The sequence below is a fragment of the Pelodiscus sinensis genome, chromosome 11 (assembly GCF_049634645.1).
Source record: "Pelodiscus sinensis isolate JC-2024 chromosome 11, ASM4963464v1, whole genome shotgun sequence".
Taxonomy (NCBI): Eukaryota; Metazoa; Chordata; order Testudines; family Trionychidae; genus Pelodiscus; species Pelodiscus sinensis.
Window position 1 is genome coordinate 45,813,202 of NC_134721.1, and position 27,405 is coordinate 45,840,606.

General features: G+C 57.3%; 1 protein-coding gene across 2 annotated transcripts; it reads left to right on the forward strand.

Moving 5' to 3' along the window:
• TRAIP (TRAF interacting protein) lies at nucleotides 1-26,365 on the forward strand. Of its 2 annotated transcripts, none has more exons than XM_075939572.1 (16): nucleotides 1-109; nucleotides 1,065-1,199; nucleotides 3,484-3,541; nucleotides 4,820-4,903; nucleotides 10,816-10,855; nucleotides 13,490-13,617; nucleotides 15,278-15,372; nucleotides 15,937-16,050; nucleotides 17,211-17,298; nucleotides 18,522-18,611; nucleotides 18,813-18,901; nucleotides 22,728-22,883; nucleotides 23,079-23,127; nucleotides 23,610-23,735; nucleotides 24,580-24,630; nucleotides 25,142-26,365. In XM_075939572.1, exons 2-16 carry the CDS (start codon nucleotides 1,102-1,104, stop codon nucleotides 25,271-25,273), a joined length of 1,398 nt encoding a protein of 465 aa, XP_075795687.1. In that variant the 5' UTR covers nucleotides 1-109; nucleotides 1,065-1,101; the 3' UTR covers nucleotides 25,274-26,365. The 2 variants fall into 2 exon arrangements, with proteins under 2 accessions (XP_075795687.1, XP_075795688.1); XM_075939573.1 differs by having other exon boundaries at nucleotides 68-109; nucleotides 1,101-1,199.
• The last annotated feature ends 1,040 nt before the right edge of the window (nucleotides 26,366-27,405 follow it).

The window sequence follows — 27,405 nt, forward strand, 5'->3', positions numbered from 1 at the left end:
CCGCCCCCTTCGGCCGAGTAGCGGGCAGGCTCGAATCCCGCGCCTGTCTCTGCTGCGTCATTTCCGGTCCATGCCGGAAGTGGCCTCGGAAGGAACCAAATTTGAAAAGGTAACGCGAGGCGAGCCGCGCCCAACCCCCTCCCCTGGACCGGGAGCTGAGGGGGGTCGTGGGAGGCTCGGACCAAGGGGGCCCGGCAGCGGGGGGGCTCGGACCTGGGGGGGGCGCTTGGCCCGGCAGCGAGGGGGCTCGGACCTGGGGGGGTTCGGCCCGGGGGGGGGCGCTTGGCCTGGCAGTGGGGGGGCTCTGCCCAGTTAGGGCGCTTGGCCGCGAGGGGGGGGCTCGGACCTGGGGAGGCGCTTGGCTGCGGGGGGGGGGGGCTCGGACCCGGAGCAGCGCTTGGCCGCGGGGGGGGGCTCGGACCTGGGGAGGCGCTTGGCCGCGGGGGGGGGGTTCGGACCTGGGGAGGTGCTTGGCTGCGGGGGGGGGGGGGGTTCGGACCTGGGGAGGCGCTTGGCCGTGGGGGGGGGGGCTCGGACCTGGGGGGAGTGCTTGGTCCAGCCATGGGGGGGGCCTCAGACCCGGGGCGGCGCTTGGCCTGGCAGTGGGGGGGCTCGGCCCAGTTAGGGCGCTTGGCCACGGGGGGGGGCTCGGACCTGGGGAGGCGCTTGGCCGTGGGGGGGGAGGGGGCTCGGACTGGGGGGGGCTCAGACCTGGGGAGGCGCTTGGCCGTGGGGGGGGAGAGGGCTCGGACTGGGGGGGGCTCGGACCTGGGGAGGTGCTTGGCTGCGGGGGGGGGGGGTTCGGACCTGGGGAGGTGCTTGGCTGCGGGGGGGGGGGCGCGGACCTGGGGAGGTGCTTGGCTGCGGGGGGGGGGGGGTTCGGACCTGGGGAGGCGCTTGGCCGCGGGGGGGGGCTCGGACATGGGGAGGCGCTTGGCCGCGGGGGGGGGGCTCGGACATGGGGAGGTGCTTGGCCCAGCCGTGGGGACTTGGGGGGGACTCGGACTGGGCTGGTTGAAATGCCCGCAGGGGCGCTGCTGAGACGGGCGTGTCCATCTGCCCAGGCTGAAGTGGGTGCTCCCTGCGGGCTCATTGCCTAGGATGCCCATCCGCGCCCACTGCACCATCTGCTCTGACTTTTTCGACAACCAGCGGGACGTTGCCGCCATCCACTGCGGGCACACCTTCCACCAGCAGTGGTGAGTATCCCCGTCCCCCGCGGGCACACCTTCCCCCAGCAGTGGTGAGTATCCCCGTCCCCCGTGGGCACACCTTCCCCCAGCAGTGGTGAGTATCCCCGTCCCCCGTGGGCACACCTTCCCCCAGCAGTGGTGAGTATCCCCGTCCCCCGCGGGCACACCTTCCCCCGGCAGCGATGAGTAGCCCTGAGCCCCTGTGTCCCACAGGGGCGTCAGGCCGGCTCCGCATGGGCATCCCTGGGCTCATGTTCTGTGATGGGTTCAGCGCTTACTGGGGCACCGTCTCTTCTCATCTTGCATGTCCTTCTCTGAACTCTTCAGCCTCCTCTTCTCCAGGCCCACTCTTTGCAAATGTCATAGTTGAGATGGGTAGGGATGCAAACAGACGTTTAAAACCTGCACTGTGTATTTGCCGTTGTTATAGTTTACGGTTCTGAAAGTTGGGCTCCTCCAGTTCTGGAGAGATGCAGGACTAACATAACAGGAGGTTGTGTTGGTTGGCCTTGTGCTTCATTGTCAGCACTGGAATTGTAGGTCACGTTACAGTGCCTTGGTAGAGCTGGAATGGAGCTGAGGACTGCAGTAGGGAATGGAGGTGCAGTTCTACTCAACCAGCCCAAAACTGAGCCATGTGGGAAACCCTGCACAGTTCTTGACTGGCTAGTGCTGATTGGAGCTAGGCATGTTGTAGTAAGATCTGTCTCCAGATTCCCTATCCATTCCACTGTTGTTAAACTTGTGCTTGATACTTGTTTGCGAACGTTCACTAAATAAATTTGTCCGTTTTGCAACATGGTATCTTTGAAGGCTCCTCAAGTGCTTTTTGAATATTAAAGTCCCCGCCACAATACCACCATGAGGTGAGGAGATATCTCATCTCTCTGTTTTAGTGCTGAAGAACTAGTCACAGAAGAGTCTGTACCAAAGCCTAGTGTAGCTTGTTGGCCACTATGGTTCCCCTTTGGAAGTTTTGCTTCTGAATTTCTTTTGATGGCTGGACACGCAACTCTGGTAACTGAATAGTTGCTAAAAGGAAAGAGGCTTCTTTCCTTTCCTAGCAACACCTCTACTGTTCAAGTCTCACTTCTTCCTTCAACCTTGTTCCTGTTGTCTTCCACAATTTTCCCTCTGCCCTAAACCTGCTTGTCACAGTGACCTTCCTTCTGGCTAAGGGCGTGGTGCTTTGGCTTCCTCTGAGGCCATGCATGTTGATTTTTTCCCCTCTGTTGGGGGAATGTGCTAGAGTGAAATGGGGCTGCAACTTGCAATGCTCTTGAACTCAGGTGTGGTGCTGGGCCCTATCCTTTCATGCTTGTCCCTTTCCCATCTGTGGTCTTGGTTTCCTTGTCCTCTCCATCAGAGATGTGTTGCTCCTCCACCAACTGCTTGTCCATGTGCTCTAGCGAGAGCAGCAACAAGCTAACGATAAAACAATCCCAACCAATTCCAGGCTTTTGCTGAGTTCCTGTGTATTTGGGCTGGCGACATGTTCTCTTCCTGTGGGATCAGCTGAATGTGTGGTAGCGTCAGGGGATGCATGTGTACTAGGGTTCACTCCTCTACACAAAAATGAGCATCCTGGGAAGGTCACTGACTCATGAACATCTGGAGCTTGCTTTGCTCAGTAATGTTTTTAGAGGAAGGGGAACAGTGCCCTTTGGATTTGGCTGGCTAAGCTAATCATTGTGCTGCAATAAACACACCGTTCTTAAGGGGCTCTGAAGCTCCAATTGCTAGTGTGAGACTGGATGTTCTTCTCCACATTAGGGATGTAAAATTCCATTTGTTTAACCAGTTAAACATTAACTGATTAAATGGGGGGTAAGCAGCAGCAAGGAGAGAGGGCTGCAGGCTCAAGGGTGGGGAGTTGGCAGCCCCCCCCCCGCCACTGCTGCTTCCGCCCCCGCCCTCTGTGAGCCTACCGACTTGAGCTAGGAGCCAGAATCCGCCCCCCTTCTCTGCCGCATGTGCGAGACTGCTGACTCCCAGCAGCCCTCTGCCTACAGTGGGCTGCAGACAGCGGGCTGCTCCTAGTTAATGGTTAAGTTACCTGGTAAGCATCATTGGTTAACAGTCATGCTTACCAGGTAACTGGTTACCTGTTCATATCCCTACTCCACATGCAGCAATCTTGCAGAGCTTAAAGTATGTCCCAGATATCCTCCATTTGATACCGATTCAGTTTACTCCTAGGTTATCAATGGAGCCCTTGGTTGGCAGCCTTTAGAATAGATGATCTTACGTTATAATAATTCGTTGTATATTTTTTCTCTCTCTCCCTCAGTCTCATCCAGTGGTTTGACACTGCACCGAGTCGGACTTGTCCACAATGCAGAATCCAGGTAAATTGTTGCGTTTCTACTCCTCAGTGCTGTCTTACCAGCACTGTCTGATCTCAGGCTTGAGGCCACAGGGGTGGTCCAGAGAGGCACTGATGTCATACAGAGATTGGCTGTGTCCTCCATCACCCTCACGCTGTGCTGGGTGCTAGCAAAGAGGCTAAGGAGTCAGTGGGCCATGGAGACTGAAATCCTCCCTCCTCGCCTTTCTGGGGCACAGTAGGAAGCATGTTTTGCTACTGCCTGGCCTCAGGGCTTTTACTTGGCAAAACTTCACTAGCATTGAAGTGTCCCCTTGAAAGAGAAAAGGAGTGGGGGGAGCTAGGAAGGGGTCTAGCCTGAGTGCTCTCCAGCTGAGATCAAGACCCTGCACGTACACGTCGTGAGAGACGGTCCCTGCTCAGCCTGAACAGCGAGAGAGACAGAGTGGGAGAGGGGAAGGGTTCTCTCCCTTCTCCAGGGTAGGCACCAAGACACAGAGATGCAGGGACTCCCCCAGGGTGCCTGGGAGGAGTTAGGAACTGATCCCAGATCTCCTGTGTCCCGGGCCAGCGCCTGAGCCCCAAGGCCACATTTCTGAAGCTAAGCTGGTTCCTATACCTCACATTACAGGAATTGTTGAGCTGGGGGGAGGCTGTGTTGGCCACTCTCGGTGCTGAGTGACAGAGGCAGCCAGCATGTTAATTGTATAGGTGTGCTGCTGTCTCTTTCTTTCCTTTCAAGGTCTTAGCCCTTGTTTCTTCCCTGACTTGTTGATTCCCTGTATTCTTCACCGCCTCTTACATCTCTGGGTTACCATGGAGTTCTTGCGAAATAACATCTTATGGAGCAGTAACTATGCAATTAGCTGGTGTCATGACTGCATATAATACTTAAAACACAAAGCTGTAACGGCATGGGGGAGGTGGGGAGAGCTGTCGCACTCAGTGACAGTCCCCCTGCATACAGAGAGCAGCACAGACTTCTGCCTTTGGATTTGGCACCGAGTGAGCTCAGCGTCAGCTCCTGGGCCCGAGCTGCAGAGAACAAGCTGCTCTTGACTCAGATGCCTGCATCTTTCTGTCAGAGTTCCAGGATCTTGCCTGGAGTGATAACTGTAAATCTCAAGCCTGTTGCTTGGGTGACAGATCCAAAGCAGGATCCTGCCATCGAGATGCCAGCCGTGTGAACTGACTCCTGCCAGCCATGCCGCATCTTGTGATGGGATGGGAACCGTCTCCCCTTGTGGCTCTCCCTGCACTGCCACACCTGTGACTTGATTCTCTCATATATCTCATCTAGGTCAGCAAAAGACACATCATCAATAGGCTGTTCTTTGACGTAGCCCTGGAGGAGCAGACGTCAGTGGATGCAGAAAGCCTACAGGTATCCTGACTGAGTTCTCTTCACAGCCACCTGCAGCCAATCTGTCCCAACAGCCTTGTTCAGTCACTGGTGGGGGTCTCCAAGCAGTCCTGGGCTCCAAAGCTGGGTCTTGCTGTTCTTTCTCCTGCTTGCCTCTCTGCTGGTCCCTATCCTCACACTGCGCTCAGCTCTTCCTGCGGGACACCTTCATGTGGTGCTTCACAATGGTCCCTGCTCTTCTCCCAAACCAGGAAGCCATCTGCAGCCCTTCCCCTTCACTCGTCATCTTCCCTGAAGCCCTTCCCCGATGTTCTGACTGTTCAACCTCCCTTTGTTCTTGAGGTTCCTTGAGTGTTGTGGGGGGCTGGGAGCCAAAGTTCTGCTGCAGCTTAAGGTGGAGGGAGGCCCAGGTTCTACTGAGCCACTCAGCAAACCCTAGAGCGAGCCTAGGCATAGGAGGGTGGGCCTCTAGCTCTCTTGGGGAAGGGCCTCTTTGTTCATTGTGTGCATTTGACAGCCCTCTGTGTTTAGGTGAGTCACTGTTTCCATGTATACCCAGGCAGTTTTCCCCGTTTCTGGGTCTTGCACACTGCAGCGAGGGTGGAGAGAGATGTTCAAAGAAACAAAGACAATGATTCACAGAGTCCAAGGTCAGAAGGGACCATTGTGCGCATCTGGTCTTCCCTTCTCTGCCACAGAGACCAGAGAACTTCCCAGAATAATTCCTCGAGCGGCTCTTTGAGGAAAACATCCAATCTTGATTTGAAATTTGTCACTGAAGCCCTGGGTAAATTCTTGAAGTGGTTAATTATTTTCACCCTAAAAGCTGACCCCTCGTTTCCAGTCAGAATCTGTCTCGCTTCAGCTTCCAGCCATTGGGTTGGGTTAGACCTTTCTCTGCTTGATTGAAAAGCCCATTATTAAATGTGTGTACTGACAGACCGAACGCATGATGCCTCAGCCGTCCCTCTAGCAAGCTCCGTAGAACGATCTCCTGGCTGTGGTCTGGTTTTACCTTTAATCATTTCCACGTCCCATCTATGACCCCTCTGCAAGTTATCAACATTCTTCTTGTCCAGTTCTGGTGCCCACAAGACATGTTGTAGCAGCAATTGCACCAGAGCCAAATACAGAGGTGAAATAACCTCGCAGCTCCTACTTGAGATTCCTCTGTTTTATGCATCCAAGAAGCACGAGCCCTTTTGGCCATCACATCACACTGGGAACTTGTGCTCAGCCGACTATCCCCACAACCCTCCTTCTCCAGATCTCTGAGTTTCTGCTTCCCAGGGTAGAGTCCCCCACCCTGTAAGCGTGTCTGCAGTCTGTGTTCCTAGAGGTATACATTTACATTTAACCCGTATTACAATGAGCAGCCCGATCGCGCACTCAGTGCCCTGTCCTCTTCACTGTTTACCACTCCCCGAATTGTTGTGATATCTGCAAACCTTTTCAGTGACTATTCTACATGTCCTTCTAGGTCATTGATAAAAATGTCACATGGTCAAGGTCTAGCCCTGCAGGGCTATACTGGAAACCCTGGTTACATCCTGATTCCCTGTTTAGTGACATGTTGAGACCTATCAGTTAACCAGTTTTGAATCCATTTAATGTGTACCAAGTTACCTTTACATTCTGGTGTATCAAAATGTCATGCAATGTGAAGTCAAACGCCTTCCAAAAGTCTGTTCCATTAACACTGTCACCTCTATCAACCGTAAAAAAAAATCAAGTTTGTTTGACAGGATCTGGTCTCCATAAAGCAAGGTTGATTGGCATTTCATTGTATTACCCGCCTTTAATTCTTTATAAATCTCATCCCATTAAGAGCTGCTCCATTATGTTGCCTGGGAATAATGTCAGACTGACAGGCTTGTAATTACCAGGGCCGTCCCATTGACCCTTTTAAAGAAATTGCACAACTTTCACTTTCTTCTGGAACTTCCCCAGTTTCAAGACTTATTGAAAAGCAGCATCACCAGTTCAGTGAGCGACTCAGCCAGCTCTTTCAGAACTCTTGGATGCTAGGTGTTTGGGCCTGCTGATTTGAAAATGTCTAGAACAGGGATGGGGGGAAGCATTTGGTCTGAGAGCCACATCAGGTACAGAAATTGTCTGAAGGGCTGAGTAGGGAAGGCTGGGGTAGGCTGTTCCAGCAAAGTGTGGCCTGGCTCTCTATCCAATCCCCCCTGCCCCTTGACTACCCTCTAGGATCCTCCTCCCCATCCAACCCCCTCTGCTCCCCACTCTGTCCAGAGCACCTCAGCACAGTGACAATGTGGTCCTGAGGGCTGGGAGCTAGCTGTCCTGTCTCGTCATGCTACCTGGGAGTTGGGTTGGCTCCTCCCAACATGGCTGTCCCAACCTCACTCCCTTGAAGGAGCTCAGGCTGGACTGAAGGGTCCTACGGCCCAGATGTGGCCTATGGCCTGTCGTTTGCCCCTTTCTGTTCTAGTAGCACGGACAGAGAATTATCTACCTCACCTCATTTATTTTCCTCCCGACCTACTTTTTTCTTTCCTACCTCAACCAACTTTTAACTGGTTGAATTGACCAAAAATCCCTTTGACCAAAGCAGCACGGGGAAATTGTACCTTTGTGCTTTTCCCTTCAAACAAGCATCAGAGTTGAGCTGATATGCTGGCCGCTGCAGGAACCCTGCTTTGATTAGGGCTGTACTTGAGTGACTCTCTTGATGATAGGAATGGGATGGTGTTTATCTTTGGCAAACTCTGAACACAAAGAGTTAAAGCAGAATATTATAGTGCTCAGTATTCAGTCGTTTGGCATTGACAGAGTCCTGCTTCTGCATGTCTGAGTCAACTGTTTAAAAAGAAGAAAATCGCCTTGACCTTGGTATAATGGGATTCCTATACCCTCTTGTGTTTAAAATCAGCATGTGCAGCAATTACCATAATTAGTATTGTCATGGCAACTGCTGTGTGTTTCACATGTGTAGGTATGTGGGGAAAACTGCAAGGCTCTCTGACATAGGGTCTTCAGATACAGCTCACAGAAGCTGGGGGACTTGTGCATGTACAGAAGAGATGAAGTCATCCTGTAAAACATGTATGCCCAATACCTAGAACTATGACTTGGAGCAGATAAATGCTGCTTCTGCGCTTGCAAATACTGGTTTTAATGCATGCTAAATAGAGGGGTGGCGTGCTCACTGTGGGCTGGCTGGAAAAAAGATCCCTCTAGAAAAGCAATTTTTCTTGCCACAGATTTTCCTCTTCATGTTTCTTTAACACTTTTGCAGCTCTTTTTGGCATCTAATTCTCTTTCCACCTAGCTGCTTCTTCCTGCCTGGTTCTTACAGTGAAGTCTTCCTCCTAAGCACTCTCTCTGGCCTAGAAACTGATACTCAAGAGTAATGTGCCATGCCTTGGGCCTTACCAAATTCACAGCCATGAAAGATGCATCACGGATAATGAAATCTGGTCTCCTCCCATGAAATCTGGTCTCTTACATGCTTTTATTCTGTATTATGCAGGTTTCAAGGAGACCAGTGTTTCTAAAACTGGGAGTTCTGATCCAAAAGGGAATCGCAAGGGGGTTGGGAAATTATTTTAGAGGTGGGGAGGAGCAGCTATTGCCTGGGTGCCCAGCTCTGAAGGCAGTGTCCTGCCAGCAGCAGTGCAGAAGTAAGGGTGGCAATACTCTGCCTTGCTCCCTTTACTTCTGTGCTGCTGCTGGCTCTCCCTTTAGAGCTCGGATCCCAGCCAGCAGCCGCGGCTCTGCAGCTGCCAAGCTCTGAAGGCAGCATCACCACCAGCAGCAGCATAGAGGTAAGAGTAGCTGTGGCCTACAATACAAAACACTTTTTGCAGCCCTGCTTTTTGGGTCAGTCCCTCTACAGCTGCAGCTCCATGGAATTTTAGATTGAAATAAGTGAAATAATGACATCTATGGCTTTTTAAATACTATGACCATGAAATTGACTGTAATGGATCGTGAATTTGGCAGGGCCCTAGTCATTTATAGAATGAATTTTGCAACCGCAGGAGCAAGTTGTTGGCTTCCCAGCATGCATCTTTGCTAGTTAGCAGGAAGCAGAGCCCCTTAGTAGCAGGAGAGAACCGCAGGTCTTTGTATGCAAATAGTTAGTGTCACGTAGTGCTTAAAACTCCGCTTGCCGTTTATATTAACGGGGTCCAGGCAAGCTGACCAGTCCCATCACATTGCATGCTTCCAATTGCCCTGCAATATTTTCACAAATACTTAAATGTGTAGCCTTGATCTTCTGGAGGAAGGTCAGTGTGCAGTGCTGGTTGAGTGGTTCATGTGCAAACTTGTAAGCAGTCAGTGTTGGGTGATGGACAAGCCACCTTGGTCATGCAGGTCAACAACAGGAGTAGCCAAGATGGCAGGGTTTCCTCTCCCCTTTGGAGCCCAGTGTAGCTCACGTATCCTGTTGTTTAGCCTGCATTTTCCTAGGTTCATCCCATTGTTCTTAAGTCTGGTCAATTTGCACGGGGAAATTGACCAGAACAGCTCTCCTGTGGGCATTCTGGCTTCCAATAAGTCACTTGATTCCAGAATACTTGGTGTGCTATATAAGCACATTAATTATTCTAAAATAGAGTCCACATGGGGAGCTTTTCTGCAGTGGTTAATTCTGGTCAATTTCCCTGTGCAAACAAGCCCTTAATTATACCCATGTGCCTCACAGTAGCTAACCTCTTTCCATCCAGGATGTTTACACCTTTCAAATCCGTACACACTGTAAATCCTATGACTTCTGCTCCCCCATCCCTTAGTTGTCACCCTACTGTCATTCTCGTTCCTCCAGTTCCCTGATCATTTTTGTTGCTGTTCTCTGAATTCCTCTGTTTGTCAATTTCTTTCTGGTGCTGAGGTGCCAGAATTGAACACAATATTCACGGTTCCATGTAGAGAGAAATGCTATTACCTCTGACAGGCTGCCTCTGCGTATGCAGCTTCTGCGTTGTGTTGGCATTTCTTGCTGTCTAGTTATATTGCAACTCCTGTCCAGCTTGCTGTCCCCTGTCCCTGGCAGAGGTCTCAAGATTACTGCTTTTTAGGCTTTTCTCTCCCATTGGATGTATTGGCTTCGCTTCATTATTTTCTGCTCACCTTCTAACCCCTTGTAGGTCCCATTCTTATTCTCACTGGGTTTATCACATCTACCAGTTCAGTATCTGTACATTAAATTGACAGGCTATTTTCTGCCTTTTCCGGATTGCTAATGAAGATCTTTAATAAGAGGTGAGCTTCCCTAGATCCCCATGGTTCTTGCCACAAACCCTCTCCCCTGACTCAATACGGATAGGTTTATGGTTCCCGCTGTCTGCTCACATAAGCATCCGTATCCAAGATGATCTGACTGAACACTGAATGTGGTTTTGTTAGACACTTGCTCACCCACTTCATTGTCTCTCCAGCTGGGTGTTTTCAGATCCACCCATTGTTCTGTATCTGCAGCCCAATAGTTACATTTCTTGCATTCCCTTCGACCACAGCACTAATTCTAGTTAAAAATAATCAGCAATCTGCTTTGCCTTCTTGCCTTGTTTAGTTAAGATACTATGAACATTCTTCCTCTGACTTAGTGTTTTCCCCGCGAGCCTTCCAGAGTTGTTCAACTCAGTCACAATGACTGACACTGTGAGAAACGAGAGAGTGACAAGACAAGCCTGAGATGTTCTCCATGGCAGCCTTGCTCCTCCCCAGAAGCACTGCCAGTCTGCAGTGCTCCCCCCGGTCCTGCAGTAGCACCTGGGCATGTTGCAGTAAACAAGGGCCTTCCTTGCTATTCTGTTCTGCTCTCTGCACCTGGGCATGTAAGTCGTTGGGGGAGAGCCTCTAGGAATCGCAGAACACCCCCGTGCCCGAGACTCCCCTCAGAGATCAGATGATGCTTATGCGGCAGGGCTGCTCCTCATGTGGTTCTTTGTGTTGCGTTTCAGAATGAACTGGACAGGGTGAAAGCGCAGCTCTCGGCCAAAGGTGAGTTCAGCCCCTTTTCCCAGCAGGGGCGTGCAGAGAAGGGATGTGAGCATGGCAGGCTCTGTGGAGTTTGTGCTGAGGCTTTCAGGGCCGTCTGGGCGGAAGCGTCGCAGCATTTGGACACTAAACTGCTATCAGGCTGTGGTACAAGTGGGCTCCACTTCTGTGGAACGGGTGGGATCACGAGTCTCTCTAGCTTATTGGGCCAGGACGGAAAGCAGGGGAGGGGCCTGTAGATTGGTTCAATGCTAGGGCTCCTGTGTGACCCAGCTGTCCTCACTGACTCACCCTCGGCTGCCCAGTGTTGCCCTTACTCCAGATGGGACCAGCAGCACGCAGAAGGCGTTTCATTGAGTTAAGCCTGTTAGCAGCAGGCCTGCAGCCGCCAGCCATCAAGGCCTTGTTTCTTCAAGTGTAAAACAGCAGCGGAAGGTCTATAATTGGGGCCCAAACCGAGACAGGAGAACTGTGGGAATCGCTGAGCTGCTGCATCCCCAAAAGAGCAGGCACGTTTTGGGGTGTGCGCTCCCATTTCTGCATGGAGCGCGGGCTCTTGTTTGAGAGCGATTCCTGGAGGCAGGAAAGCGAATCCCCTAGGGATGTTGTTGATGGGTTTTAAGCATTGAATGTAGGCAGCCTGTCATTGGAACATGAGTCATGAGCCACCCAAGGAAAATGTCAGTCAGGCTGAGTGGCAGGAATCCTGAGACAGGAGTTTGCAGGAAGCAAAAACACCTTTAAAGAGAGCTTGGAACAGGGCGGGTTCCAGCCATTTCCAAAGAGCCAGCTCTCCCATTGGGTCTTCTGCCCTCTCACATGTGCCAGCCCGACACACCCAGCTGGCTACATCTGCTTCTTGGCCTGATGAGAGAGACTATCGGGTGCCTGTACTGAGGCTCCTCCTTGCAAGCAGTCCAAGGCAGTGTCCTGATGAGTAGCTGAGCCTCACCTTTTGGGGAAGGGTGCTGGGACTCCTATCCGACGCCCTTCAAAGGGATGGCTTTGTGGGTTTGCACTCCTTGGGCCAGCGAAGTGCAGTCACTCTCCCTGCTGCTGCTGTTCTCTGCCCTGACTGCGTCTCTTACACCTGCTCTGTAGCCTCAGGAACTGCCCTCACTGCCTCCAGCTTTCAAGGATCTGCCTCTGCTTGCAGCTTTCCCCAGCAGCAGAATGCAAGTAGCCTTGTCAGTTTCACAGCTCCCACCCGGGGGTCTGCTGAGCGGCTGTGTGACTGGTGCAGGCCTGCAACCAGCAGCAGAGGTGCTGGAGTTGTCGGCAAACCCCGGGGGCAGCACAGTGCTCTGGGCACATGGGCCGGTTTTCTCCAGGCACCGATCCCTGCGAGTTAGTCTTGCAGAGCTAGCCTCCGGGCCCTGCGAGCCAGGGGAGGTCCTGCCTACGACCGTGTGCAGTGGGACGGGCATGCTGGTCCTGGAGAGAAGCGCCCACTCGAACCAGTGTGGAAAACGCTTTCCCTACTTGCCCAGCGGCATCCCCTGGCTGCCCCTGATTTGTTTGAATGAGGGGCCTCCAGTTTCTTCCTCCCTTTGCCTGGCCCCCACTGGGCAGTTTCAGCTGCCGTTCCCCAACCCTGTGTGGGCCAACTCTCTGGGTACTTGGGGAGCAGGAGCCTCAGGCTGCGGCGGGAACTGAAGCTGCAGGGCTGGGCAGGTGAGAACCCCTCTCCAGTAACGCTCAGCTCTTACCAGAGAGCCGAAGGACAGCAGGGCGCTGTTTGGCTCCAAAGAGCGCTGCTCTGCCACTCAGAACCTGTGTTGTCCTGCGGAGGGGGGTCACTGCCTTGTGCTGCTGCCTCCCTCAGCGCCTGGTACTGGTCAGTCTGGCTTTCCTGCACCTCGGGAACGCGCAGGATCTGTGCGCCGCTGGCTCTCTCGCCGGATTCAAGCACATGCACAGCTTCCAGCCAGAAGGCTTCCTTGCCGGCAGCCGAGCGTTGGGCCTGGGGCTGTAGGTCTGGCGGCAGGGTAATCCGAACAGCGGGATCTGAAGGCCTTGTGACATGCACGGACTGGCAACGCTCCATGTTGATAAATCTGCCTCCATCACAGGTCCGTTCAGAGCCTGGGAGCATTGTGTAGCACTGGGCTGTAGTGCTGCTTTGTGTGTGTGTGTGTGTGTGTGTGATCTCGCACTCTGTGGCAAGGGTGAGTGACAGCAGCACAACTGCACAGCAGTGTAATTGCTCTGCACGTAGGCACTGTGTTCCTGTGCACAGCAGCGGCTGTCAAGCCAGTCGAAGCATGTACCCCGTGCACACGGCCTGTCGCTGGGAGAGCAGCATCCTGGCAGCTCACCAGCGCGGTGTGGGTCAGGCTGTACGGACGCTGGCTCCCTGGCCCAAGCTAGCTCGAGAGCAGCTGTGGTAGCGCACCTGATAATTAACTCGGCCCAAGCTAGACAGGGCTGAAAGGCCGTTCAGGGGAACTTGTCCGACTGGAGGAGAAATGTTTGCAGGGACTGCCCAGCACAGGCCATGCTTGACTCCTTGCCTTCGAGGCGTGGGGAATAACTGCGCCTCTGAGAGTTTCTCAAAGTCCTGCCTGTCCCTCTGGCTGCCCATGTGCCCTCGGAGCCTGGGACCAGGCGTTGCAAGTGCTGTGGGTTTCCTTTCAGACAAGGAGAAGCGAGACTGCCAGTCGATCATAGACGCGCTGAGGGAGACGGTGGATCTTCGCAATGCCACCGTCGAGTCGCTGCAGAAAGCCCTTGGGGAGACGGAGATGCTGTGTTCCACTCTCAAGGTACCTTCCTCCCTGGGCAGCATGCCGCAGGCCTGCCCCATAGGGCTGGGGGGCCAGTCGCTCCGGCTCCCGCTGGCCTCAGGCCTGTCGGAGGGGGCCGGTGGCTCTGTACTGCCCATGGCTGGATGAGGTGCATGGGCGCTCTCCAGATGGGCAGTGGCAGGAGTGCAGTGGGGCTCTGTTCCCGGGGAGGGTGCTGCTTTCACCGTGGCCCAGCTCCTGGAGGAGGTGGGCTACAGAAGAGCCAAGGGGACAAAGGGTTAAGGGTCTCCAGGGCAGCAGTGCTATTCCCAGGGACACCCCCGGTGCCGGGATAGCAATCTGCAGTGCCCCCCTTGGGGGGTGGGAGGGCAAGACACTTACTGGCTGAGCCACAGTTAGTTGGGGTATTGGGCTTGTTAAGCCGTTGGCTCTTCCCTGTGCTTAGCCTGAGGGACTTGTGGCAGGGCTGGCGAGCTAGACTCCTGCTGTAGAACCGGCCCTCTGGGGGCACGCTGAGGTGCTCAGCCTGCAGCGAGCGGGGCCTGAGGCCAGGGCCCTGTGTTCAGTCTGTTCCCAGAGGCCTGGTGGGGGTCGGTGGGACTTGGCTGTTGTTACTCAGGCTCCTCCCGCTCCTCCCACAGAGTTAATTGAAGTTCAGAGGGCAAGCGTCCCCCCAGCCCACCCCCCAGAGAACTTCAGCCCTGTCTGTCCGTCCATGGCTGTGTAGGTCACTGGGGTGTCCCGACAGACAGTCCCTCTGACGCTGATTGGCACAAGAGGATTTTGCTCTAGATCGGGGGTCTCGAACCTCATTGTACCGCGACCCTCTTATCCCTGCGTGACCCCCGGAGGGGGACTGGAGCCTGAGCCCATCCCAGCTCTGCCTGTAACCTGAGCCCGACTGCCCAGGGTTTGGCTTCAGCCCCGTGCGGTAGGCTTCTGGATCTGGCCCTGGGCTCTGGCAGCCCCATTGAAACAGGGTCGCGACCCACTTTGGGTTCCTGACCCACAGTGTGAGCACTGCTCTGGGGGTGGGGCTTGCTGCTAGGCTTCCTGTGACCCTGGGAACGCCCAGCCAGCGTGATCTGGGAACCTCAGGAGATCTGGATGCATCGTCTCCTGGAGGTGTGGGATCTCCAGCGGAGTCTGCCCTGCTTCTCCCCTGCCTGCGTGAGGCCTGGAGTCTCTGCCATGCTGGAGCAGCCCATTCTAGCCAGGGCAGAGGCTGATTCCCAGCTGGGTGCCACGCCTGTTCCTGATGAGCACGCTGGGCACCAGGGGGCGGGGGTGGGCAGGCTGGCTGCCGTGGCTGCGGCATCGGAGCAGTCTCGCAGCAGCACTGGGAGGGAGCAGGTGGCATTGGTGTGAGAGGTCGCCATTCTAGCCAGGCACCGGGAGACTGACGACATCGTCTCAGGCCGCCTGTTGTAGCTAGTAACGGGGAGCCAGGGGGAGCGCCCTGCCGCAAGGCTGGGCACGGGACTCGATGACCCTTCCGGTTCGGGGATCCTGCGATGCCACAGGAGGGGAGCCATGGGGCAGCCTGCTCCCGGGCTGTTGCGAGCTTTGGGGCGCCGGACCGCTGAGCAGGGAGGGCAGGTATTTCAGGGTGGCCTGCTGGCTCCGGTTCCGTGGAGTGCCTGCGCTGCGCTAACTGTGTACGTGCTGTCGCTTTCAGAAACAAATGAAGTACCTGGAGCAGCAGCAGGAAGATGCCAAAGGTGCAAAAGAGGAGGCCCGAAGGCTCCGAAACAAACTGAAAACCATGGAGAGGTGAGATCGGGGCCTGTGCTGTGCACGTCTGTGAGGCTGGGGGCGCTCACTCCCTGTCTCCGAGCCCTGCTCACGGTGCTCCAAACGCAGAGTGGCATGGGTTCAGCTCCACTCCCTGGTGCCACTGAGCTGAGGTTTGCGTCCTTGGATCTGACCTGTCCAAATGCATCACCACCTCTTCGCGTCTCTCCCCCGCAGCTCCAGGGGGCTCCTAGCCAGGAGCGTTTGGCAGGCAGCTAGCGCACATCGCCCCGGCACTGGGAGTGTGGCTGAGCCTGCGCCCTTCTACCGATGGGGTAGCTGAGGCCCAGAGATGTTACTGTGACGTGCCCAGGACCATGGCAAGGAACAGAGTACAGGGACCCTAACTCCCAGCCCATTGCTCGGTCCACTGCAGCACTGCCGTCCCCACCCCTCCCACTAGGCACTGCTGCCCCACTCCTCCTCGTGAACAGCCCAGCTCGCTAGCTTCCACCCCAGTGTGTCACTGCCGCAGAGAACAGCCCCGCACTCCCGCTGCTTTCCTCGGCTGCGTGGGAGCGTGACCGGATGTGACTGTTGCAGGGTTGAGCTGCTCCTGCAGAGCCAGCGCCCGGAGGTGGAGGAGATGATCCGGGACATGGGAACGGGGCCGGCAGCCGTGGACCAGCTTGCAGTCTACTGTGTTTCGCTGAAAAGGTGGGTGCCGGCAGGCGGGTCTGTTCCAGCTCTGGGATCTGTATGTGTCGAGCTCCCCCTGCAGGGAACTGGGGAAAAGGCCAGGACGGCCTGCTTCTCACTGCACTGGGCTTTGACTGACAGACTCCAGGCGACTCCCAAATTCTGCCCCAGCTGCTGTGGGCGTGTGCTCCCATGGAGCCAGCCTCCAAGCTGTGTTGCGGCACCAGGACGGTTATTGGAGAGCAATTGAGGGAACAAGAACTTCTCTCTCGCACTCTGGGGGCACTCCCCCTTACCCCGGCACTAGGGCTCAGGTGAACCCTTACACCCCTTGCACAATCAACCCTAACACAACACGATTCTCTAACCAGTCCTACCCACCATCTTAATTTACACCTAGCAAAGTATGTAACAGCCACAAAAGGAACCAGACAGAGACCATACGTCTACACGAGAGGTGGGACTATAAAGACACGCAAATTGAGATGAGGATTTCACAACCTGCTATTGATAAGTGGTTCCTTGCCAGACACAATGCTGTTAAACTGTACGGTCTGCTGCTTTCTCTGATGCTGGGTGCTGCTAGGACAGGATCCCCTTCTTAGCAGCTTGGTTTTACATGGGCTTAGGTGGACTGTGAGGCTGTGACTTTCTGCTGCTTCGCTCGTGGCTGCTGCTCTCCTAATATGGCTGCAGTCAAGGGCCGTAGGCTGCACAGTGTGGTTCCAAGAAAACCATTGAGCGCTCCTGTGGGGGTGGTGCACTCAGCCAAGCTTCTCTGCCCTGCCTTGGCTCTACCAGACCCTTCTGCTCGTGCTGCGTTGAACCCCATGCTGGCTGGGTCCAGTCACAGCAGCTTGGGGATCGCAGTGTTCTCTGCGCTGCCAGGCACAGTGACTGCACCTACGCCGTAGTCGGTCCTGAGCTTGTGTGGCAGAGACCCCACGGTGCCTCTGAACTCCTTAACCAGTGCTGTGTGCACCCCCAGAGCAGAGCCTGCACAGTCCCTGGGTCACCAAAATGTGGCCCCTCCTATCTCCTTCCAGCATTGGCTTCTCCCCTTGCACCGAAGGTCTGCAGCCATGGAGCTGGGGATCGGTCTCTGCAGGCAGCGTGTGATCGCTGACTCAGAGTTGTCTGTCTCGAGCTGGAGGGACTGTAGTTTGGGCTCTTTCCAGGGAATATGAAAATCTGAAAGAGGCTCGGAAGGCGTCTAGTGAGGTGACTGAGAAGCTGAAAAAGGAGCTGTTCTCTGCCAATCATACGGTAAGGAGAGTGCCTCGGTGTCCAACCATAGCCACTGCCCTGTGCTCACAGGAACGCTGCTCCTGCCCCGCCGGCCCTAGTGATCCTCGCCGCGGCTTGGTGCGCTGCATCCTTGTGCTTGGTGCACGTGTTGGAAGAGCCCCACAGAGGGATCAGTCTGTTATGCTTGGCTGTTGGCGCGCCAAGTCCGTCTCCTTTCCACGTGCAGCGTGTGTTGCGCCTAACGCCGGTGGAGCTGTGCCGTCCCCGCCCCAGAGAGCTCGCGGTCCCAAACGGGCTGTTGCTGGTGATCTGGCACTGGCACCCTTTGGCGGCTTGGGGGGTGGCCGCTGAGCAGACTGGACACGGGGCTGGGTGGTGACGGGCTGATGAAGAGGCGGGATGCCAGCGGGAAGCCCGTGTCCTTCCAGTGTCACGTGGCAGGGGTGCTGGGATTTTGAGGCTGGGTAGTCGCCGTCTGCCCTCATGCAGGGCCCTGACGCGCAGCTGCTCTCCTAAACTGGGGGCGGGTGCGCTGAGCTAGCCCTGGCGCTGGTGGAATCGGTACAGCCACGCTGCCTGGCGTCCCTGTGGGCGCGGTGAAACCCATCACCCGTCGGATTCCCTCTCAGCTGATGGTCTCAATCCTGAAGAACAGGGATGGGGAACATGTGGGTGAGGCTCAGGGCTCCCCCCAGCCACGTGGCGAGTGTACGAGCTTCAGTGCCTTCCGCGAGGCTGGCTCCCCACCAAGTGCCAGGGGTTGCCTCCAACCCGTGGGCTCTGCCTGGCAGGGGAGGAGATAGCTGGACACAGGAAAGCCCTGTCCCTGCATGTGCTTGCAGGCTCCATCCCCAGCACTCCTGTTGGCCAGGAGTGTACCTGCAAGTGTAGGCGGCACAGAGCCACCTGTGCCCCACCGGCAGCCCCCTCCCAGGCTGAACCCCTCACTCCTGGGGCACCAGCAGCATCATAAGCTTTTGTGGGCGGCGCCCACTTCTCTGCTGGGGGCCAGGTGTGAGCAAAGCCCCCGGGGCTCCCTCTGCAGGCGGCTGGAGGGATGACTTGCTCCCCAGGCACTTGGCAGCGATCACCTGTCTCCCCTACAGGGGGTTCAGCTCTCATGCAGTAGGGCCAGAAAGCTGCCCGGGGAAGGTGGCTTGGGGTGGCTGTATGCCTGATGGGCAGTTGGGATCGCTGCTGGGGAGACAGCACTGCACAGCTCAACTGTTCTTACTCTGCAGCTGCAGAAAACGCTCTTGGAGCTGGAGAAGATGAAGGAGGAGCTAAAAAGCACCCAGAAGGATCTGAGCACTGCAGACAAGGAGATCCTGGTGAGAGCCTCTGTTCTGCAGCTGCCAAGCCAGGACTCCTGCCAGCTCTAGCTAGGCCCTGAGCTCGCTCTCCAGCCCTGTTCTGGCGCCTCAGGAGACTCGTCTCTCCCGTTTGCAGCACATCTGTTCTGAGTATTCTGGGCGGGAGAAGGCAAGCTCTCTGGCGGAGCCTCCCGTTTCCTCACTGCTCTATGTTTTCAGAGTCTGAAGAAGAAGATTGGAATCTTGCAGGAAACCCTGAAGGTGCCGTCTGCAACCAGCGAGACCCTCAGCCGGCTGGTCTTCGAAAGGTTAGACCCGGGCGTCCAACCCCTTCTGAAGCAGTAGCCACTGTCCTAGAATCCCAGGGCGGGCAGAGACCTCGGGAGGCATCGAGTCCAGCCCCCTGCCCAACGCAGGACCAGCCCCAACTCAATCATCTCAGCCAGGGCTTTGTCCAGCCGGGACTTGAAAACCTCTAGGGATGGAGATTCCACCCCCTCCCTAGGGAACCCAGCCCAGTGCTTCCCCACCCGCCCAGGGAAATCGCTTTTCCTAATATCCAACCTAGACCTCCCGCACTGCAACTTGAGCCCATTGCTCCTTGTTCTGCCGTCTGTCACCACTGAGAACAGCCTCTCTCCAGCCTCTTTAGAACCCCCCTTCAGGAAGTTGAAGGTTGCTATCAAATCCCCCCTCACTCTCTGAGGACTATACAGACCCAAGTCCCTCAGCCTCTCCTCTTGGGTCATGTGCTCCAGCCCCCCGAATCATTTTGGTCGCCCTCTGCTGGACCCTCTCCAATGCGTCCACATCCTGTCTGTAGTGGGGGGCCCAGAACTGGACACAACACTCCAGATATGGCCTCCCCAGTGCTGAATAAAGGGGAATAATGACTCGCCTAGATCTGCTGGCAATGCTCCTCCTAATGCAGCCTAATATGCCATTAGCCTTCTTGGCTACAAGGGCACACTGTTGACTCATATCCAGCTTCTCATCCACTGTAACCCCCAGGTCCTTTTCTGCAGAACTGCTACTTAGCTGGTTGGTCCCCAGCCTGTAACAATGCTTGGGATTCTTCTGTCCAAAGTGCAGGACTCTACACTTGTCCTTCTTGAACCTCCCCAGATTTCTTTTGGCCCAATCTGTCTAAATCACTCTGGATCCTATCCCTGCCCTCCAGCCTATCTCTTACCCCCTAGCTTAGTGTCACCCGCAAACTTGCTGAGGGTGCAATCCATCCCCTCATCCAGGTCATTAATAAAGATATTGAACAAAACCAGTCCTAGAACCGACCGTTGGGGCACTCCAGTGGAAACTGACCACCATCCTGACATCGAGCCGTTAATTACTACCCGTTGGGCCCGACAGTCTAGCCAGCTTTCTATCTACCTTACCGTCCATTTATCCAATCCATGCTTCCTTAACTTGCTGGCAAGAATATTGTGGGAGACCCGTATCAAAAGCCTTGCTAAAGTCAAGGTATATCACATCCACTGCCTTCCCCACGTCCACAGAGCCAGTTACCTCCTCATAGAAACTCATCAGATTGGTCAGGCACGACTTGCCCTTTGTAAATCCATGCTGACTATTCCTGATCACTTCCCCTCTTCCAAGTGCTTCCAAATGGATTTCTTTTCCCCGCCATGATTTTTCCAGGGTCTGAGGTGAGGCCGACTGGTCTGTAGTTCCCTGGCTCGTCGTCCTTCCCTTTTTTAAATATGGGCACTACATTTGCCTTTTTCCACTGATCCAGGAATCACTATCGTAGCTACTACGGTAACAAACTAGCCCCGTTATTCTGACACCGTAAATAATCTTGTGAGCTAACAGCTAGCTGGGTGTGTTAGAGGAACGCGTCCTTGGACTCGCTGTGGTGTGTGTAGAGGCCTGCTCGGTGCTCTGCAGCCAAGGATGGAGAAGAGAGCTTGGCTCCAGAGAGCGGGAGTGTGGGATGCAGCAGTGGGCAGGCATTGCATTGCAGTAATTCACTCTGCTCCCTTCGGGAGGCTCTGCACATTCACACTTACAGGTACTGTACTGGTTGGGCCCTTCTAGCAGGGTCATCTAGAGCTCTCCTGCACCCCCTTCCCCTCGGTGTCCCTCACACCCGACTGCGAGACTCTCTGGGGTGCTCTGGTCACCTTGCTTCCTGCCAGCTCCAGGCCTGGACGGCTGAGCCTGGCTGGGCTCCTTGGAGCCATTTGGGGAGCGAGTGTCGAGTTGTACTGCAGTCCGTGTGTTTCACGGGTCAGGTGGGGTCAAAGCAGCAGAGGCGGCAGGGATTTAGGAGGTGCAATTCCTGGCCAGGTGGCTTCCGGGCATCTGGCAACCACGCACGGTGCCTGGGAGACGGGTGCTTGACTTGCGACCATCACTCCCCGAGCCTGCAAGGACAGGGAGACTTGTATGTAGCCGCCTTGTCAAGGTGGCTCTTGAAGCGAGACCCTCTGGAACCCAGCCCTCCTCAGATCCGGTTTGGTGCCTCTGACGTCTCATCCTCCCAGCGTCTGGAGGCTTCCAAGAGGCTGGGCCTGGGTGCAGGGCCTGAGGCAGAGGCCGTGTGCCAAAGCCGAAGGGCATATGTTCCTTGTCCAGCACTTGGCGCAGGTGTTGCTAGTGTGCTGGGCACCAGATATCTGGGTAACTATCCCAGCTAGTCCAGATACTGGTCTGAGAAGTGAATGAATAGGGATGTTTGGCCCGAAATAGCGGGAGCCCGGGGAGAGAACACACAGATGTCCTGACCCAGGGGAGGGGCGGGGGGGCATCATTTCTCTGTTGTCTCACCTGGGGGCAGCAAAGAGTTCTGCTGCTGACTGAGCTGGTCCCTCGTGAGGGGTATGTGGGCAGAAGGCTCTTTCTAACACCCACCTCTCGAGCAACTCAAGTCCCTTGTGGCTGTCCCCCAGGACACGGCAGGTCTGCCCTGCTCCCAGGTTCTCACCCAGCTGGTGTCAGGTTTCACAGGCAGTGGTGTGCTGGGCGTGGGGGTAGGGTACCAGACTGGGTGGAGGCCGGCGGTGCGGGTGGGAGAGACCAGCACTCTCCTTCAGGTCAGGTGAGTCTGCGGGAGCCTGTCTCTTGCCAACAGCCGTTAGTCCACGGGAAGATATGACCCCCGGCAGACGGAGAACGTGCCCTCCCCCCCACACTGCGCGCCTGACGGGCTCTCGCCTGCTGGAACTGCACACGCTCTTAAATCGTCTGGCCACCTGTGCCGTACTCGGGCTCGATGCGCTGCACGGTGCCACTCTCCCCCGGGTCTGGAGTGAGCAGCACACACTTGAAATGCAGAGCCTCAGCAGGGCTCCGTCCAGGACCCAGCGCAAGCCGGGACTGAGCCCGGCTCGGTCCTGCACCTACTCCCGCTGCGGCTCTGCGTTTAAAGTGTGTTAGGAGCCAGGCAGGCAGGCAGCTCAGACCCCTCCCCTCAGATGGGCTGCCCGGGGACTATAGAATAGTCAAGTAACCAATAAGAATTCACAAGGTTAATCGACTTTGGTTAACCGATATTGAACACCCTACTGAGGAGCAGGGGTAAAGGTTCCTCAGACAGGACTCCGGCCTTCTGGCTGGAAGGAGCCTGGCGAGTCAATAATAGTTTTGACCCAAGTGCCTTCGGTTCAGGCTCTGGGAGGGTTTGGTTTTTCCCAGCCACATCCCTGTCGCTACACACGCCAGCATGTCCCCCTTGAGGGGAACTTACAGCCAGGCAGAGAGCTTGCTGAGCACAGATGCCTTTGCTGCCTGGCTGTTACTTTGTGGCATTTGCTGGGCCGTTCCGTTTTGTGGTACAAATCTTGGCCTGTGAGTCTCCGCATCCCTTGCCATTAAACTCGGACGCCCCCAGGAACTTCCTGAGGTTGTGGGAATTGAAATGGATAAAAGGGTGAATCTGAGATGGGGCCTGCTGCCCGCCCTGCTGCAGTTGAAGGGAGGAGGGATACTGGTGCGTATGCTGTTCTGTGGTGCAGCGGATCCCCAGCCTGAGCTGGGCGTCAGCACCAGAGAGATGTCTATTTGCAGCCCCATTCCTGCCAGGCCGCGTGGCTTGGAGCACCCTGCTCTCGTACCTTTCGGGGGCCAGTGTGTAACTTGATGGCCGTGGCTGACGTGGCTGACATGGTCTTGCAGCCCTGCTCCCATGGAGCTGCTGAGCCCAAAGCTCCACCGCCCGGCCCACAGCGACAAGATCGACTTGGACGCCACCTTTGACGTAGAGACCCCTGAGCACCCGCCTCGCAAGCCAGTCCTAGCCCCTGCGAAAAGACCCAAGCTGGATAGAAAGCTGTGAGTTCTCCCTTCTGCCCCCGTGGGTCCATGCCCACAGCCCCATGCCCGTGCTGCTGCTGAGCCTCGGGGCCTCTTCCTGTTGGATTCGTTGTCCCCGAGGCCATTAATCTGTGGCCTTCCAACTAGAGGTGCCCCGGGCCGCAGCGAACCCACAGCCGACGGGCGTCTGACTCGCTGGTCTGATTTCCACAGGCCTCCCGCGCCGAGCCTCGCCCAGAGCGTTCTGAAGGAAAGCGTGGAGGTAAAGCAGCCGTTGCTGGGCCCGGAATGTCCCTCCAGCGGGGCTGCCCCGCTCTGCTCTGGTGCAGTTCACGCTCCAAGGTGGGGGTGTCGCTGAGGCGGCATCAGACCGAAGGCCTAGGCACAGCTGCCTGGGGCTCAGGACTGCTGGGCTTGCAGGCTGGCTGCTCCCAGGCATTTCTGCAGGGCTCTTGCTAAGCTTCAGAGCAGCCGCTGGCATGAACCCCTCTGGGCTCTGGGGGCCAATGCTTTGGAGAGCGGGTCGTCCTGGTGACAGGAAGCGCACACACCTCTTAGCAGCAGCAGCAGCGCACGTGGCTTCTTGGGGAGTGAAAAGCGCAGACCCAGGGCCTCCTTAGGAGGGTAAATTGGGGGGTGCGGGAGCGGTGGTCCCAGAGGGGATTCAGGGCTCCCTGTTCCTGTGGCTGAGATCCAGGGAGCAAAGCCACTCAGGCTGCCTTTGCTCGCTCTCTCCTGGGCCAGAACTGGGCCAGCGAGCCGGAGGACGACCCACGAGAAGAGCTCTTCCCTGCCTTCATCAGGAACTCGGTTCTTTCCAGGAAGCTGCCCATGGGCAGCCTGATGGGGCCACGTACGAACACGGGAACCGTGAGTATGAGCCCAGCACCAGCTCCCTGCCCTCCAAAGGTGGGCGCTTCTCGGGTCGCCATAGGCCCTGTGGCCCGCGGCACACTCCAGGTGGGAGTGAATGAGAACGACTTGCTTTCCTGTAGAGACCTCCCTTTAGGGCCTCCGTCTCCCCGTGGTCCCCCCAGCCACGTGCCATAGCCCTCCGCTGCGGCCCTGTGCACCCCACTGCTGTAGCTCTCGGAGCTTCGTGCATCTCCCCTTCCCCAGGGAGCGGGTGCAGGTCTTGGCCCTGTTTGCATAAGGGAGGGGCTGTCCGTTTTAGCAGCTTCCACCAGACTGTGCCCAAGTGCTTCAAAAGTGACTTTGGGGCCAACTGGGAGACTCAGAGGGTCCTGAGTGTGAGGCAGGGCTGTCCTCAGGCACACACTGTGGTGCCCCAGATACAGTGCCCCATGCTGCGTGTACCTAGGGCCACCAAGTCCCCCTGCTCCGCCGCCTCATGCAGCTCCAGCTGGCTCCCCCCACCAACCTCCCTGCCCCCATAGCCCCAAGCACAGCCCCGCCCCATGGAGTGGCTCCACCCCAAGCGGGATAGAGGATGCAGGAGCTTGGGCTGAGCAGGGTACCAAAAACCCTAAGGACGTCCCTGTCTCGGTTCATTGCTCGGCATTTCCTGGAACTCGGCTGCTTTGTCAGGTCGGGCCTCTTAGTTGCTGGTCGGCTTTGGCTGCAGCGTTCTCCACGTCAGGGCCTGGAGCTGCCCCTCCCTCCCAGTGTGCAGGGGCAGGAGTGCCCCAGAGGCTGGACGGGCGGGCGGGAGAGGTGGGCTATCTCGCTGTTCTATCTCCTCTCTACCCTTCAGGTGCGAGTAGGCTATGATGGCTTGGGGGGCAGGACGAAGTTCATTCAGCCTGTATCCTTGCCTGCGCCTGCGTGGCGGGCGGTGGAGGCGAGTGCGGCGGGAGCCGCACGGGCGGTGCCTGGGCCCGGCGGCACAGTGAGCGCACCGCCCCCGAGAGAGCCGGTCGTACCAAGTCTGTTTCCTGTGCCCCGAGCCTGGCCAGGCAGGGAGCAGAGACCTGTCTGGCATGGGCACAGCTCTGCCCTCTAGGCCCTGGGGCAGGTGGGAGAGAGGCCAGGCCAGCTGCTGGGAGCTGCCAGGGAGACAAACGAGCTTCTGAGCAATCTGGGCCTCGGTAGGGGCTTGGAGCAGGGCCGGGGCTGTGTTGGCCCCATCACGCGGAAGGGGGCCCGAGTCACCCTGCCTGGCAGCTTGGGCGCTGTCTGTCACCTGTGTGGCCAGGTCCTGGCTGGCTCTGAGGCACGTCCGGCTGGCCCCGGCCTGAAAGTGAGCCTAGCCCCGAGCTGGTGCCAGGTCCCTGCTTCTCCCCAGTTTGTCTGGTTTCCCTGACAGCTCCCGTCAGACAAGGCTCCTGGAGCTGCGGCCCCTGGCTGCAAAGAGCAGGAAGAGGAATGTCTCCCGGCCCGTGTCCGGAACTGCAGCAGCTGCCTCCTCGGGCAGCGGCCAGGCGAAATTGGACAGCTTCCTCCAGTAACCCGCAGGCCTGCCTAGCCTGGGGGCATGGTGGGCAGAAGCCTCGGCCTGGGCCTTTTCTGCAGCTCTGCACAGCCAGCTGTTCGGTCTCACCCATGGGGTGCGGCTGCCCCTCTGCCCTGTGAGCCTGGCGAGGCAGGTGCCCCCCAGCTGCCCATCTGAGCTGCTGCCCGAGCTCTACCTGGTTTGACAACAGGCCCGGGCCGTGCAGGACAGCGGGGGCCAAGCAGATGGAGGAGGCACCTGAGTGCTGGTTGCTTTGGGCCTGGCCTTAGGAGGCTGCGGGCCCCCCAGAGCCTTTCTTGGCCCAGATTAAACTGTTTCCTTGCCTCAGGCTTTGGTGCTGCTGGGGGTGGCCCCTGGACCTCCAAGACTCCAGCTGGGCTGCAGGAGCAGTGGGAGCTGAAGTGGAAGGAAGGCTCCACTGGACTGTAGGACCAGGCCCTGGCAGCGCTGGTCAACCACCACCCTCCCTGGCAGAGTCTGGGTGGGAGCAGGCCTTCAAGCCCCTGCTTGGGAGGGGGGGGGGGTTGGCCTGGGCATCTGCGGAGCAGGGCCAGCACTTCCCCTCACCCCAGGCAAGGCAGCTGGGGCCTTGGCTAGGCAGGAGGCTCTGCTGTGGAGAGGCGAGGCTGAATCTATGGCAGCTCCCCTTCGGAGGGGCAGCGCTGGGCCTGGCAGCTGCAGGGCCGGTCTGAGCGAGGCAGCGTGGGCTGAGGCTGAGGGTGAGCATGGCAGCTCTAGGTCGGTGATGGCAGCACCGGAGCCCTCAGCTCGCTGGGTCTGAAGGGTGGGACGCTGGGGTCTCACCAGCTCTTAAAGGGGCAGGTGCCAAGTGAGCCTGGGGCCCCAGCAGCCTCTGGTTTGGTGCTTACACTTGTTTTTAATGATCCTGGGAGCTGGCCGCTGCTCCCTCAGGCTTTCCTGGGGGTCTGGTCCAGGGCTGCCCCCACCCGAGGGAGGGGCCAGCCTGCCTCCGCGCTGGCTGAGTGTCGCCCACAGCAGTAGCAGCTCCCGTGGCCTCTGGCGCCAGCACGCTACCCCTCTCCGTGGCCGGGTGCCAACCTTTCTCAAATAAACGTGCTGTATGACACTGAGCCACTGACGTGTGTTCCACCATGGCAGCTGCCGGCTTCCTTCCCCCCCCCCCCCCCAAAACCCCTTGGGGCCTCTGCTTGAAGCTGGCTGGCAGGGCCTGGGCTGGGCTGCAGGGGCAGAGAGCGCTATGGGGCATGGCTCCACTCGCAGCAGAAGCAGAACGGGGAGGGGGGGAGGAGTGGAGAAGCTATGGCAGGGGCACTCCCACATTTCCCCACTTCCCGGGGGCCAGCTGGGCAGTGCCCGGGTGCTGGCCAGAGGGAAGGCCAGGGATGTAAGACAGTCCGGCCAGGGAGCAGGCTGGGGGGACATGGAGGTGAAATGCTGAGGGGGCAGGTGCTAGGTTACTGGAGTGGGTCTGGCAGAGGGGCAGCAGGCCTGATGCTGCAGCTTGCTAGCTTGCCCCCCAGGACCAGGCCCTGGCCCTTGCAGGAATTGAAATGGCCTCTGCTGGCCAGGAATCAGGGGGCCCAGCTCACAGGCAGCCCCCAGCCTTGGAGGAGGCGGGACGGACTCGGCCCCACGTTTTGAGCTGGATGGGGCTGGATTAGGTTGGCCCCGTGCTGGGAAAGCAAGCCACTCAGCCAGCGTGTCCCCTCCCCGCCGCCTGCACTCAGCAGCAGCTGCCTCCCTCCCCACCCTGCCCGGGGAGCGTTTGGCTGCGCGGTAGAGGCAGAACTGAGCCCTTCTTGCTCTTCTGGGGGTAGCCCCTGGCTGTTCCCTCCCTGCCTCTGGCTTCCCCCCCCCCCCAGCACAGTTGCCTGCCAGTCACCCAAAAGGGCTGGGAGGGAGAGCAGCAGGTAAATGTGGGGCCCAGGGTGGGGACAGCTGGGGGGGACGGGGGACTCCAGGTGCCTCTGGGGCTGTGGCACTGCTCAGCATGGCTGTGAACCACCACAGCTCCTAGGAACACATGGCCAAAGCCCCTTGCCCAGGGATGCCAGGGGAGCTGGCCAGGGCAGAAGTGACACAACTTGCGCCGTGGGGGTTGGGCAGCAAGTGGCACTAGTGGAACTGGGCTGTTGGCATCCCTGG